Source organism: Halichoerus grypus, chromosome 14 (genome assembly GCF_964656455.1).
Source record: "Halichoerus grypus chromosome 14, mHalGry1.hap1.1, whole genome shotgun sequence".
Taxonomy (NCBI): Eukaryota; Metazoa; Chordata; class Mammalia; order Carnivora; family Phocidae; genus Halichoerus; species Halichoerus grypus.
In genome coordinates, this window is record NC_135725.1 from 80,860,433 (window position 1) to 80,872,997 (window position 12,565).

The 12,565-nt window shown below is 40.5% G+C and overlaps 1 protein-coding gene across 8 annotated transcripts in view; it reads left to right on the top strand.

Moving 5' to 3' along the window:
- Nucleotides 1-12,565, top strand: part of CNTRL (centriolin) — an 81,386-nt gene that overhangs the window by 58,344 nt on the left and 10,477 nt on the right. For all 8 annotated transcript variants that reach the window (XM_036107779.2, XM_078061703.1, XM_078061702.1 and 5 more), the window contains 9 exons: nucleotides 1,686-1,878; nucleotides 5,157-5,287; nucleotides 5,413-5,553; nucleotides 5,653-5,779; nucleotides 6,774-6,938; nucleotides 7,690-7,849; nucleotides 9,466-9,581; nucleotides 9,664-9,881; nucleotides 11,953-12,110. In XM_036107779.2, coding sequence (XP_035963672.2) covers nucleotides 1,686-1,878; nucleotides 5,157-5,287; nucleotides 5,413-5,553; nucleotides 5,653-5,779; nucleotides 6,774-6,938; nucleotides 7,690-7,849; nucleotides 9,466-9,581; nucleotides 9,664-9,881; nucleotides 11,953-12,110 — 1,409 coding nt within the window. The remainder of the gene's footprint in view (nucleotides 1-1,685; nucleotides 1,879-5,156; nucleotides 5,288-5,412; nucleotides 5,554-5,652; nucleotides 5,780-6,773; nucleotides 6,939-7,689; nucleotides 7,850-9,465; nucleotides 9,582-9,663; nucleotides 9,882-11,952; nucleotides 12,111-12,565) is intronic.

Below are 12,565 nucleotides of genomic sequence, written 5' to 3' on the forward strand. Positions count from 1 at the left end.
CATAGCCAGGACCTGAGCATGCCACTCCGCCGTGTGATGCAGTCCCATCACAATACACACCCGCCCTCCAGATCTGAACCCTGCCCGTCTGCCTTACCCTTCTCTCCCACACACAGTGTTTGTTCACGCCCTACCTACTTTTCTTTGGTTTCGCCAAACACCACATTTTCTCCTGCCTCCCCACCTGTGCACATACTGTCCTTGCCTGAAATGGTTTCCCTACCCCCTGCCTACTCCACCTTGTCTTTCCAGGTGAAGATCAGGGATCCCATCTCTCACACAAAACCTTTCTCATCTCAGGCTCCCGCAGTTCAGGGCTGGCAACCTTGGGCATAATACTGTTCACGCCATGTTGTAAGGAGCCCAGGACGGCAGTAGCTGGACCTCCCTCTTTGTGCCCCGGCATCTGGCATAGGGTCCGTTAACAAATGCAGTATCTGCTGAGTGCGTCAGATGGGTAGAAGCCCATCTTCTGCAGTAGCCCATGAGTTCTGATGGTTTCCCCAGTTTTTTGTCGTGTAAGCCAGACTGGCCCAGGCACCAAAGTTGGGGGGAGATCTGTGGAGGTCACAGAGGTGAGTGAGCTATGGTCTCTGCCTTCTAGGAGCTCACACGTGACTGGCCAATAGACCTGGCAGGGACAAGCAAGGGTCACACCAGGAGAAGATGGGGACTAGATGTTTGAGGGTTTCGAAGATGAAAGATGATTATGCTATTACTTTTGTAGGTATGTGATGGGGAAGAGGTTTTTTAAGGGAGGATAGTAAGGCAGTGGGATAACCACTTCTTTTCCTAGTTATAAAGGTATAATATATGATCATTTTACAGAATTTGGATAACACAGAAATGTCCGAAGAAGACAATAAAGATCATCTGTATGCCTTCATTTAAAGAGAAAGAATCTGTTAATATGTTGATGAATTTATTTTCATGTTTTTCTGTCATAGTTTCATTTTCAAATTTTGACATGTTAGCCTTGAGTTAGTGAATCCCTTGTCTTGCTTTCTGTTTGTCAAATATTGTCACTATAATTTTACTCTAGTAGAACAGGGTAAATCACAAAATTAGTCTTTGAGGCAGCTAGTGAGCTGCAAGTTGAGAGATAGTTTTAAGGGAATGGATGATTATTACGGTAGTAGTTTGTTTTATTTTTTATACCACAGAAGAATAGAAATAACATTCTCTTGACAAGTGCTGACCAAAAAAAAAGAATCAAAAAAGATAAAACAACTACATCATACTTTATATATATTGTGTACTTACTGTCAATAGTATACCATGTTTGTTTTTTTTAAGATTTATTTATTTATTTTAAAGGGAGAGAAAGATTGTGCATGCATGTGAGAGCAAGGGGAGGGGTAGAGGATGAGGGAGAAAGAATCTCAAGCAGACTCCACGCTGAGTTCGGAGCCTGATGCAGGGCTCGATCTCACGACCCTGAGATCATGATCTGAGCCAAAATCAGGAGTCGGACATTTACCCGACTGGGCCACCCAGGTGTCCCCAACAGTATACCGTGTTGAATGAAAGGGTAAACGTATCCTTGAACATAATCAAATGTAGCTGGTCTCCCACTGCTTCTCCTATGAAATTAGAAAATCATCCTACATCTTCTTATCAAGCTACAAGTGTCTATATTGTCTGCATTTAAAGTGTCTTAATGTGTGTGTATATGATTTTTTTAGAGACTTCATAGATGGAAATGTTGAAAGTCTTGTGAATGAACTAGAAATAGAGAAGTCACTTGAACACCATGAAGATGTTGTTGATGAAATTGAGTGCCTCGAGAGGACCCTTCTGAAGCGTCGCGCAGAGCTCAGGGAAGCCGACCGCCTGCTGGCGGAGGCCGAAAGGGAACTTTCATGCACGAAAGAGAAAGTATGTTCTGTTGTGGTTTGGGGTGAGGCAGCTTACTGTTGGCAGCATGAAGGACTAGAAAGAAAATATGACAAGAACACAGTCATCCAAGGCAGACGGTTGGGTTTCAGGCTGTGCTCTGCTAGTTAAAGAGCTGTAAGAATTTGGGCGAGCCCCCTAAGTCTCCAGCTTTGCTCTCCTCATCTGTTAGTTCAGGCCAGGAATACCAAGGCTGTTCAGTAAGGGTTAAATGAAGTAGTGTATATTTTTTTAAGATTTTATTTATTTGAGAGAGAGAGAGAGAGAGAGAGCGCAAGAGTGGGTGGGGGGGGCAGAAGGAGAGGGAGAAGCAGATTCCCCGCTGAGCAGGGAGCCCGATGTGGGGCTCAATCCCAGGATCCTGGAATTACGACCTGGGCCAAAGGCAGATGCTTAACTGCCTGAGCCACCCAGGCGCCCCTAAATGAAGTAGCATGTTGAAAGCTGCTAAAGTCATTTAGTTCCTAATGCACCCCACTTCCTTCTCCTGTGTGTGTCTTTTTTAAATTATTTCGGCTCTGATAGCTCTGTGTATTAAATAGGTCAGTCTTATATTTTAAAACAGCAGTGGATCTCAGAAGACTTGTTCCTAGTATTACTTTGTTCTCCAAGTGGACGTTATAAAATCAAATATTTTTTGGTCTAGGTAGTGTTCTTGAGACTACAACACAGAAGGAAATCAAGGAGGAAAAGGAGCTACCTGTCACTGGGCCTCTATTCTGGCCACACATTGGCCGTTTTATGAATACCCCTTCATTTAACTTTCCTGGCATCCTGTAAGATAGTTGTTAGCCCAGTGACGATGCGGCATAGGGAGGCTGGTAGCTAGCCCAGGGTCGTGCAGCTAAAGTTCTGCTTCACCAAGAGAATTCCAGAGTGAAGACGTCCCAGACCCACATGGAGCATTTCAGGAACTACTATGTGTATGTTGTTATTTCAACACGGATGGATTTAAATGAATAGAAATCTATTACCCGGGGACTGAAACGAAGGCTTTATTAAAGAAATTCTGTGAGTGATGGCTTTAATAAATGGAAAAACATCCTGATATCTTTTCAGATGATCAGTTCCTTCTTCTGTCACACGTTAGATGATTGTGAGAGAACATGGGTGTGAGCAGGACTAGAGAAGAATTTATCACTGGTATATAAACGAAAATTAAAGATATTGTTAGCTGGCGGAGATAGTAAGTGAACCAAGGCTAGTAAGCTCTTTCCCCTTCAGCCTCCCAGAATGACTCAGGGAGGCAGCTGGCTAAGGGGCAGGAGCGAGGCAGAAGGTGGTGTGTTTTGTAGAGATGCCAGATGTGTTAAAACCTCACATAGAAAGAAACCAAAAACTACTTAGAAAGGTGACTTTCTGGAGCATGTAGTGCATTTTATCTGGTGCTTTGCTGATGAAACTGACAGGAACCAGCTCTCTGACATGGAAAGAAGTGTGGTGAAATATATAGCTGTTATGAATGGATGAAGAAGATGTGCTGTCGATATTCAATGGAATATTACTCAGCCATCAAAAAAATGAAATCTTAATCATTTGCAACGATGGGGATGGAACTAGAGGATATTAGGCTAAGCAAAATAAGCCAGTCAGAGAAAGACAAATACGATATGATTTCACTCATATGTGGAATTTAAGAACCAAAACATGAACATAGGCGAAGGGGGGAAAAATAAAATAAGATGAAATCAGAGAGGGAGACAAACCATGAGACTCTTAATCATAGGAAACAAACTGAGGGTTGCTGGAGGGGAGGGTGTGGGGGATGGGGTAACTGGGTGACGGCATTAAGGAGGGCACGGGATGTCATGAGCACTGGGTGTTGTATGCGACTAATGAATCCCTGAATTCTACCTCTGAAACTAATAATACACTCTATGTTAATTGGTTTTAAATTTTAAAAAATATATATCTAGCTGTTTGGGAGCTTGCCAACAACCCTTTTGCATCCACACGGGGTATTTAGTAGACTAGTTTAACATACGCCTGTGAGTTTAGTGCAACTGCAGAATGGGAGCTTTTTGCCTGAAGGTGAGTCACTGCTCAACCAAGTGCAAACCAAACACTATTTTTGGACCTTTGATGACATTGTTTTAAGCCTCTTATTTTTAGACAGAAAAAGGAAACCAAGTTGATAAAAAAAAAAAAAATCTGTTTTTGCCAAATCTTGTATAGGAAAATTTTTAAATACTTCAACAAAAATATTTAGTATTTGTGTTTCTAAGCCATAATTAAATCATCTTTCAATCAGTAAGGTTTTATTTAGCATGATAATACAGTACAGCAATAATCTCTACGAGGAGGGAATATTGGTAAAATCAGTTTGTTGTCACTTAATTGGGGAGATATTTTTAATTTAAAAAGCATAATAATATACAGGTTATTTTTTTTTTAAGATTTTATTTATTTGTCAGAGAGAGAGAGCACAAGCATGGGGAGAGTGGCAGGCAGAGGGAGAAGCAGACTCCCCGCTGAGCAAAGAGCCTGATGAGGGGCCTGATCCCAGGACCCTGGATCATGACCTGAGCCGAAGGCAGACGCTCAACCACCTGAGCCACCCAGGTGTCCCTATACAGATTATTTTTGAGTAAAAAGATTCACAGACTCACTACCCTCAAGGGACTATTTCTTTTTTGGGTAGCCTTTCTGTCTTTGTGGGCACAGATACAGTTTTACATAGTTGCTCTTAGAGTACTTGTACCATTTTAAATTTATTTTTTTCGGGGGCACCTGGGTGGCTCAGTTGTTAAGCGTCTGCCTTTGGCTCAGGTCATGATCCTGGAGTCCTAGGATCAAGCCCCGCATCAGGCTCCCTGCTCAGCGGGAAGCCTGCTTCTCCCTCTCCCACTCCCCCTGCTTGTGTTCCTTCTCTTGCTATGTCTCTCTCTGTCAAATAAATAAATAAGATCTTAAAATAAATAAATTTATGTTTTTCAGCCAACATAATATCAACAACATTCTTCCATGTTGCTATGTTGTCATTTTAAAGGCTACACAGTATTCCATTGTGTTGATGTGTTATCACTTACTGAATCTATTATTTGTCAAGTCGTATATCAATCCACAATGAGCATTTTTGTGCAATAGTTTTTTACTCCTGAATTCTTTTCTGAGAAGTGGAGAGTCAAAGTGAGTGAACATCTTTACCAGTCTTTTTGTCTTGCCTTGGTGTTTTCCGAAAGAGTTGTACCAATTTACACCACAGTAGCTGTGAGGGAGTATGGTAACTGGATTGCTTTTAATGACAGTGTCTTTTTTAGACAAAAAATGCCATCGAGAAGTTCGCTAATGCCAAGAGAAATTTATTGCAAACCGAGAAAGATGCTGAGGAGTTAGAAAAGAGAGCCCAGGAAACTGCTGTTAACCTTGTCAAAGCCGACCAGCAGCTCAGGTAGGTGGAGTCCCTCAGCTCCTCAGTAAGATGAGGGAGGAGTTTGGTTCTGACAGGATAACAAACGCCTTACGGTAAATAATGCAGGTCTAAGGGGCCTTGGAGAACAAAGCGATGTGTTTTAGGTTGCTCCAGGCTGACACACAGGATTTGGAGCAGCACAAAATGGAGCAAGAGGAAATCTTGAAAGAAATAAATGAAGTTGTGGCAGCAAAAGACTCAGACTTCCAGTGTCTAAACAAGAAGAAGGAGGTCCTGACGGGAGAGTAAGTGCAGCCTGTCGGGCGTCAGGGGCTCGAGCTGGGAGACGGCGCTCGGGGTCCAGCCTCGCTTCGGCCCTGCTCTAGTTCTGCTGCTCTTTGCAGGCTGCAGCAGCTGCAGAAGGACATCGAGACCGCACAGCACAGTGAGGATCACCACCTGCAGGTCCTCAAAGAGTCCGAGAACCTCCTGCAGGCCAAGAAAGCCGAGCTGGAAAAGCTGAAAAGGCAGGTAGGGCAACAAATGCCTTGAAAAACCAGCGCGTGCTGCTTTGAAACCTACATCATTTAGAATCATGATGTATGATTACAAAAAGTAATGCATGTTCGAGTGTAGAAAAGACTAGAAAATACAAAAGAAGATATAAAGCATAAATGTGGCTGGATCTCCTGGTGATTAAAAGTAGAGTCCAGGGACACCTGGGTGGCTCAGTCGTTAAGCGTCTGCCTTTGGCTCAGGTCATGATCCCGGGGTACTGGGATCGAGCCCCGCATCGAGCTCCCAGATCTGTGGGAAGCCTGCTTCTCCCTCTCCCACTCCCCCTGCTTGTGTTCCCTTTCTTGCTGTGTCTCTCTCTGTCAAATAAATAAAAATCTTAAAAAAAAAAAAAAAAGAAAAAGAGTAGAGTCCAACCCAAATTTGAATCCTGACTCAATAGAATATGTTATTGAGTGAAAGAAGCAAGTCTCAAAACAGGATGCACCCTGAGATCACTTATAGTACAAAAGCAGTCATCTGATAAGGGGACATTATGAATATCTTCTGTTTTCTTCCTTTTACATGTCTGCATTTTCTGTTTTTTTTTTTTATAAACAAGTGTGCACCATCCTTAAAATTGTTAGTAATTTTTAAATTTACAAAATGAATCAATTTTTTAAATCCCTGCCTGACTTCCATTGCCAAGGTAGTTGTTAAATGGAGTAAGATATAGATATGTAAGTATTTTGAAAACCATAACCTGAGGCATAATCATTATTATCATACTGTTGTTTTTGCTATGCTTTGAGTGCAAGCTTATGTGGGTGAGCTCAGGATCTTTATCAGGCATTTATGCCTGCACCCCCGGCCTGGTCCTCCTGACTCATGCAGCTGGGATAATTACACTTAGGCTAGTTCCTAATTGCCCCACTACCGTTAGCTGGACTGGGTATTCTCCATCACAGCAAGCACTGAAAGTTGCATGGCCTTTGGCAAGCTTTGCATTCTTCCCTTTTCTTTAATGCAGGTGTCAGGTCAGCAGCAGGAGATGGCCGTCTTGGACAGGCAGTTAGGGCGTAAAAAGGAGGAACTGCATCTCCTCCAGGAAAGCATGGTCCAGGCCAAAGCTGATCTCCAGGAAGCGCTGAGACTGGGAGAAACCGAAGTAATTGAGAAGTGCAATCACATTCGGGTGTGTTTTTCACTAGGTTTTCTTAAAAGTCCTAGAATGATGTTGATTTATTTTGAGATATTTTAATTGGTTTCCCCTCCAAATGCAAATATAAATTCCTGAATCTTGACCCCTCTGTAACATCAGCTTGATGTGGTGTTACGTATCCAGGCTGTGGCTGCGTGGGTAGCTCTCCCATAGAAGTTCTCTGCCTCTGTGCCTTTTCTCATACTATTTCTTCTCCAGGAATTTCCTTTTTGGGAATGTCCAGATCCTACCCATTTTTCATGGTTCAGCTTGATGCCTCTAAGACTTCCCTGACTTTTCCTTTACGTTGGAAGGAGTTTCTCTCTTCCCTGAGTTTGGAGGCACTCTGCACATTTCCTAGGGCATCATAGCCTTTCATGATCATGTTTATGCTCCTTGCCTAATTTCCCCCAAGGTGCTCAGCCTCTTGAGGGCAGGAGATGTATCAGAGTCAGCCTTTTCTTTCTATGACGAATTGCCTTGCATAGAGTAAATACTGCTTATGCATTTTAAATGAAGGTAATGTGTGACTTTCTTACTTCTATTATACAGAAATATATTAGTATAAAATAAAATAAATTGCTGTTCTTGACATAAAAGGCAAAATTGAACTCGTTTCCAGATTAGAATTTTTGTGAAATGAGATAGTTAATAACAAAAGTGATTTCAGTGTAATTTCTATTCATAATTTCGTAAAGCAGAGTTGACTTTTTTTTTCTTTTGTTTTTGTGGGGGGGGTGCACAGGAAGTAAAATCTCTTCTGGAAGAACTCAGTTTTCAGAAAGGAGAACTGAATGTCCAGATTAGTGAAAAAAAAGCTCAACTCGCACTCGTAAAGCAGGAAATTGAAAAAGAGGAAGAAAATCTTCAGGTAGTTTTAGGACAAATGTCTAAACATAAAACTGGTAAGTTTAAAGGAAAGCAATCATATAAAGTCAGAGTTTGGAAATCTCTCTATTCCAGATCACAGAAAAAATACAAACGGTAGAATAAACTTCTTTTTTTTTTTTTTTTTTTAATTTTTTTATTGTTATGTTAATCCCCATACATTACATCATTAGTTTTAGATATAGTGTTCCATGATTCATTGTTTGTGCATAACACCCAGTGCTCCATGCAGAACGTGCCCTCCTCAATACCCATCACCAGGCTAACCCATCCTCCCAACCCCCTCCCCTCTAGAACCCTCAGTTTGTTTTTCAGAGTCCATCGTCTCTCATGGTTCTTCTCCCCCTCCGATTTCCCCCCCTTCATAGAATAAACTTCTTTTAAAGTTCAAGTTTGTTATAGATGAGCAAAGAAAAACAGTATTATAAAAGTATTTTATAATAAAAGTATTTTAGTATTTTCTGCCATTCAAATTGATAAAGTTTATTTAAGAGCATAATAGTCATAATAATTGCTGACCAGGATGTGGAGAAGGAAGAACACTTAACAGGCTATTTGATAGAAAAATAAATTGGACCAATCCCCCAGTGTTTCAAGTCTGAAAATTCACACCTATTGAACCATTTAGCCCATTTCTAGTTACTGAGAGAAAGGAAGTATTCATACACATTTTAGCAATATTGTATTTATTTAGTAAGTAAGTCTTTATTTGCTTGTTTCACAAATTAAGCTGGCTGAGTTGGGTTACTTGCAGCAAAATTTATAATAGAATTTGGAAACTTGGCCAATTTAAAAGCCACATTTTAAACATTTAATGGCATGCAAATAATGCTGATGGGAAGACTGAAAAAATAGATACAAAACTGAATATAGAGCATAGTCCCAATTTATTTTGAAAATCCTGTGCGTGTGTGTGCGCACACGCACGTCCTCATGCTCCTGGAAGGAAATACATCAAAATGCTATTGCTGTAGTGATCATCTTTGGGTGGTGGGATAATAATGGGTTTTCATTTTTTTCTTGAAATTTCCTATAGTGAGTAAATATTTGTATAATCAGAAAAGAGAGTTAATACTTGAAAATCTATATTTTAAAAGATAAAAAATTGTTATCTGAATCTCAGATTTTAACATCTTTCCTATTTATTTTGATTAAAATCCATTTAGATGGAGTAATTGCTCTTAAAACTAGATCTTTGTTAATGTTTTTGTTAAAATATTTTTAACAAATTAAAATTTAACAAGTTAATGTTTAGCAATATTTTAAAGGATTTTTTTTTTTTTTTTTCATTAAAATACAATTAGCTCCAGGGTACCTGGGTGGCTCAGTTGGTTAAGCCTCTGGCTTTGGCTCAGGTCATAGTCTCAGGGTCCTGGGATCGAGCCCTGCTTTGGACTCCCTGCTCAGTGGGGAGTCTGCTTCTCCCTCTTCTCCTACCCCCGTTTGTGTGTACGCTTCTCTCGCTCTCTCAGATAAATAAAATCTTAAAAATACAATTAGCTCCATTAATTCAGCACAATAGATATGTTTTGATGACCTATTGTTTCTTGTATCAACAGCATTATTTTCTGTTTCATTTTGTAAATGTTTTCAACTACATTTAATAGCATGGATCGTGCTCTGTTTCTCTTAGAACTAAAGAATATTCTGGACATGTTGCAACTTGAAAACAATGAGCTGCAAGGTTTGAAGCTACAGCATGATCAAAAGGTGTCTGAATTAGAGAAGACTCAGGTTGAAGTCCTGGAGGTAATGAACGAAGCCGTTTTACCCTTAGCCAACTGCAGTCTTTCTCTTTGGGCATGTGTGAGTCCCCTTTTATCTGATTTAGGAGAGACTGGAGTTAGAGAGCCTGCAGCAGACAGCCCTGCGACAGAGAGGGGAGATAGAGTGGCAGAAGCAGCTCCTCGAGAGGGACAAACGGGAAGTAGAGCGGATGACTGCCGAGACCCGAGCATTACAGTCATCTATTGAGTCTTTGTGCAAAGAAAAGAAAGATCTTGAAGAAAAACAGGACAGCTGGGAAAAGAAGTTGGCACAGACCAAACGGTGAGAGCAAAAACCAATAAGCTTACAAGATCCCTTCCTGAACACTAAAGCATAATAATATACACAGTGGAAAAGGAGTGGAAAATAAAGAGAAAAAAAATACTCCACGAACTCAGTATCACAGTACAGCTCACCAGTAGCATTTCTGGGTGCATTTCCTTTTAGGCTTTTCTTTTTCCAAAGCACTTGTTAAAATAACCTGTTGTGGATTTTTTTAGGTAAAATAACAAATGCTAGAAGATATAGCTAAGTGGAGAGATACCTGTTTGTGGGTAGAAAGGCAATATTGTTAAGATTCAGTTCTCCTTAAATTGATCTGTAGATTCAGAACAATCCCAATCAAAATCCCAACAGGCTTTCCAAATAGAAATTGACAATCAGGTTCTGAAATTCATGTGGAAATGCAAAGGATGGACATAGAATAGAATCTAAAACTTTTTAGCTATGACACCAGAACAACCCTGAAAAAGAACAAAAGTTTAGGGCTAACACTACCTGATTTCAAAACTCAGTGTACAGCTATGGTAATCAAAACACTGTGGTACTGGTATAAAGATAGAAAAATCAATCAATGGAACAGAATAGAAAGTCCAAGAGTAAATGCACAAATGTGTGGACAACTGATTTTGACAAAGATGCAAAGGTATCTTTTTCAGTAGAGAAAAGACGGTCTTTTCAAAAAATATTGCTGAAACGATTGCATATCCGAAACCCCAAAAGTGAACTTCAGCCTACACCCACACTATTAATAAAAATTACCTCAAAATGGACCATAAACAAAAATGTGAAACCTAAATATAAAACTTCTAGGAGAAAACATAGGAAAAAAACCTTTGTGACCTTGGGTTAGGCAGAATTTCCTAGATATGATACCCAAAGCATGGTCCATAAAAGAATAAATTGGTAAAACTGAACTTCATCAAAATTCAAAACTTCTCCTCAAGAGACACTGTTAAGATAATGAAAAGACATGTCGCAGACTGGGAGAAGAATCTTTGCAACCATGTATTTTCAATAAAGGGCTTGTGCCCAGAGCATATATATACAAAGAACTCTCATGACTCAATAATGAAAAAAAACGAACAACCCAGTTTTTCAAATGGGCAAAAGATTTGAGCAGACATTTCACTTAAGAAGATGAATGGATGGCAAATAAATACATAAAAAGATGCTCCTCATCATTAACCATTAGGAAAATGCAAATTAAAACCACGATGAGATAACACTACATACCTATTAGAAGGGCTAAAATTGAAGTCTGACGATACCAAATGTTGGCATGGTACTTTCATACACAATTGGTGGGAGTGTAAAATGTTAGACCACTTTGGAGAACAATTTGGCAGTTATTTAAAAACTCTTACATACATTGACCAGAAGAGCTAGCCATTCCACTCCAAGATATTTATTCATGAGAAGTGAAAGCATATGTTCATACAAAGAATGATGTACTTTGATGTTCATAGCAGCTTTATCTGAAACAGCCAAAACCTGGAAACGACCTAAATGTCCATCAGCTGGTGAATGGATAGACAAATGATAGTATATCCATACCATGGAATACTATTCGTCAGTAAGAAGGGAATGCAGTATTGATACACACAACAACATGGATGAATCTCAGAGCGACTATGCTCAGTGAGAGAAGCCAGACAGAAACCAGCCCATACTATGGGACTCTAGTCATGTAAAAGAAAGCAGGCTCGTGCATGTCTGTTTTTTGGACAAATCCTATTACACAGTTGTGTTTCCTGCTTTCTCACTTATCAGAAGCTAGCCATCTATTTTAATTGCCAAATTTGGGGAATTCTGAGTGCTGTCCATGTTTTTATCCCTGATTTTTATAAAACTTCAGTTTAGTGAGTCATTTTTCAAAAAATCTCCTGTTTGGAAAGCTGAAAATAAGATGTCTTTTGAAAATGAGTTGAAGAGCCGTAAGTTTTGTTAAGGTTTATAATCATTCATAGTCCATAACCGTCCGGTGAAAGCAGAACACTGTTCCTCGGCTGTGTCTTGTGCGTGCTTGGACGTTTTATGTTCGATGGTCTGACTTACTCTGCTTGCGCGGTAGGGTTTTAGCAGCGGCAGAAGAAAATAGCAAAATGGAGCAGGCAAACTTGGAAAAGTTGGAATCGGATGTCAGAAAGCTGCAGCAGGAGCTAGACCGACTCAACAGAGAGAAGCTCTCACTGCAGGAAGACCTGAGAGCAGCTCAGCAGCAGCTCCAAGGTACGAGGCTGCCCCTTGGGAGGGTGCGCCTTCCTTCGGGTAGGTTCTTCTTTCCTTTTCTTTCCTTTCCTTTTTACTGAATATACAACCTTTTCTCTTCCTTAAATTTGGAGTTTAATTATACAAAGATGAGAAGTCAGGTTTTGTGACCTAAAAATATTTCCTTATTAAAACTATATTACTACTTCGGTAAAGTATACAGAAAAGATAGGGAGACACACCTGTGTACTTACAGAGCTGCAGGGCAGTCATGCCGGCTCCCTGGGGAGGGAATTCCCAGCACGCCCTCGCTCGTCTGTGAGGACACAGAGCCGTCCAGGTTGAGGCGTACACATTCAGTCCAGCATGGTCAGCCCTCTGCCATGAATGTGCCTGTCCAGTTGTCTGCTGCTTAGAGCAGACATTTACCTTCTGCATCCCCCAGCCATCGGGGGAGGACGAGGGCCGTTCTTCTG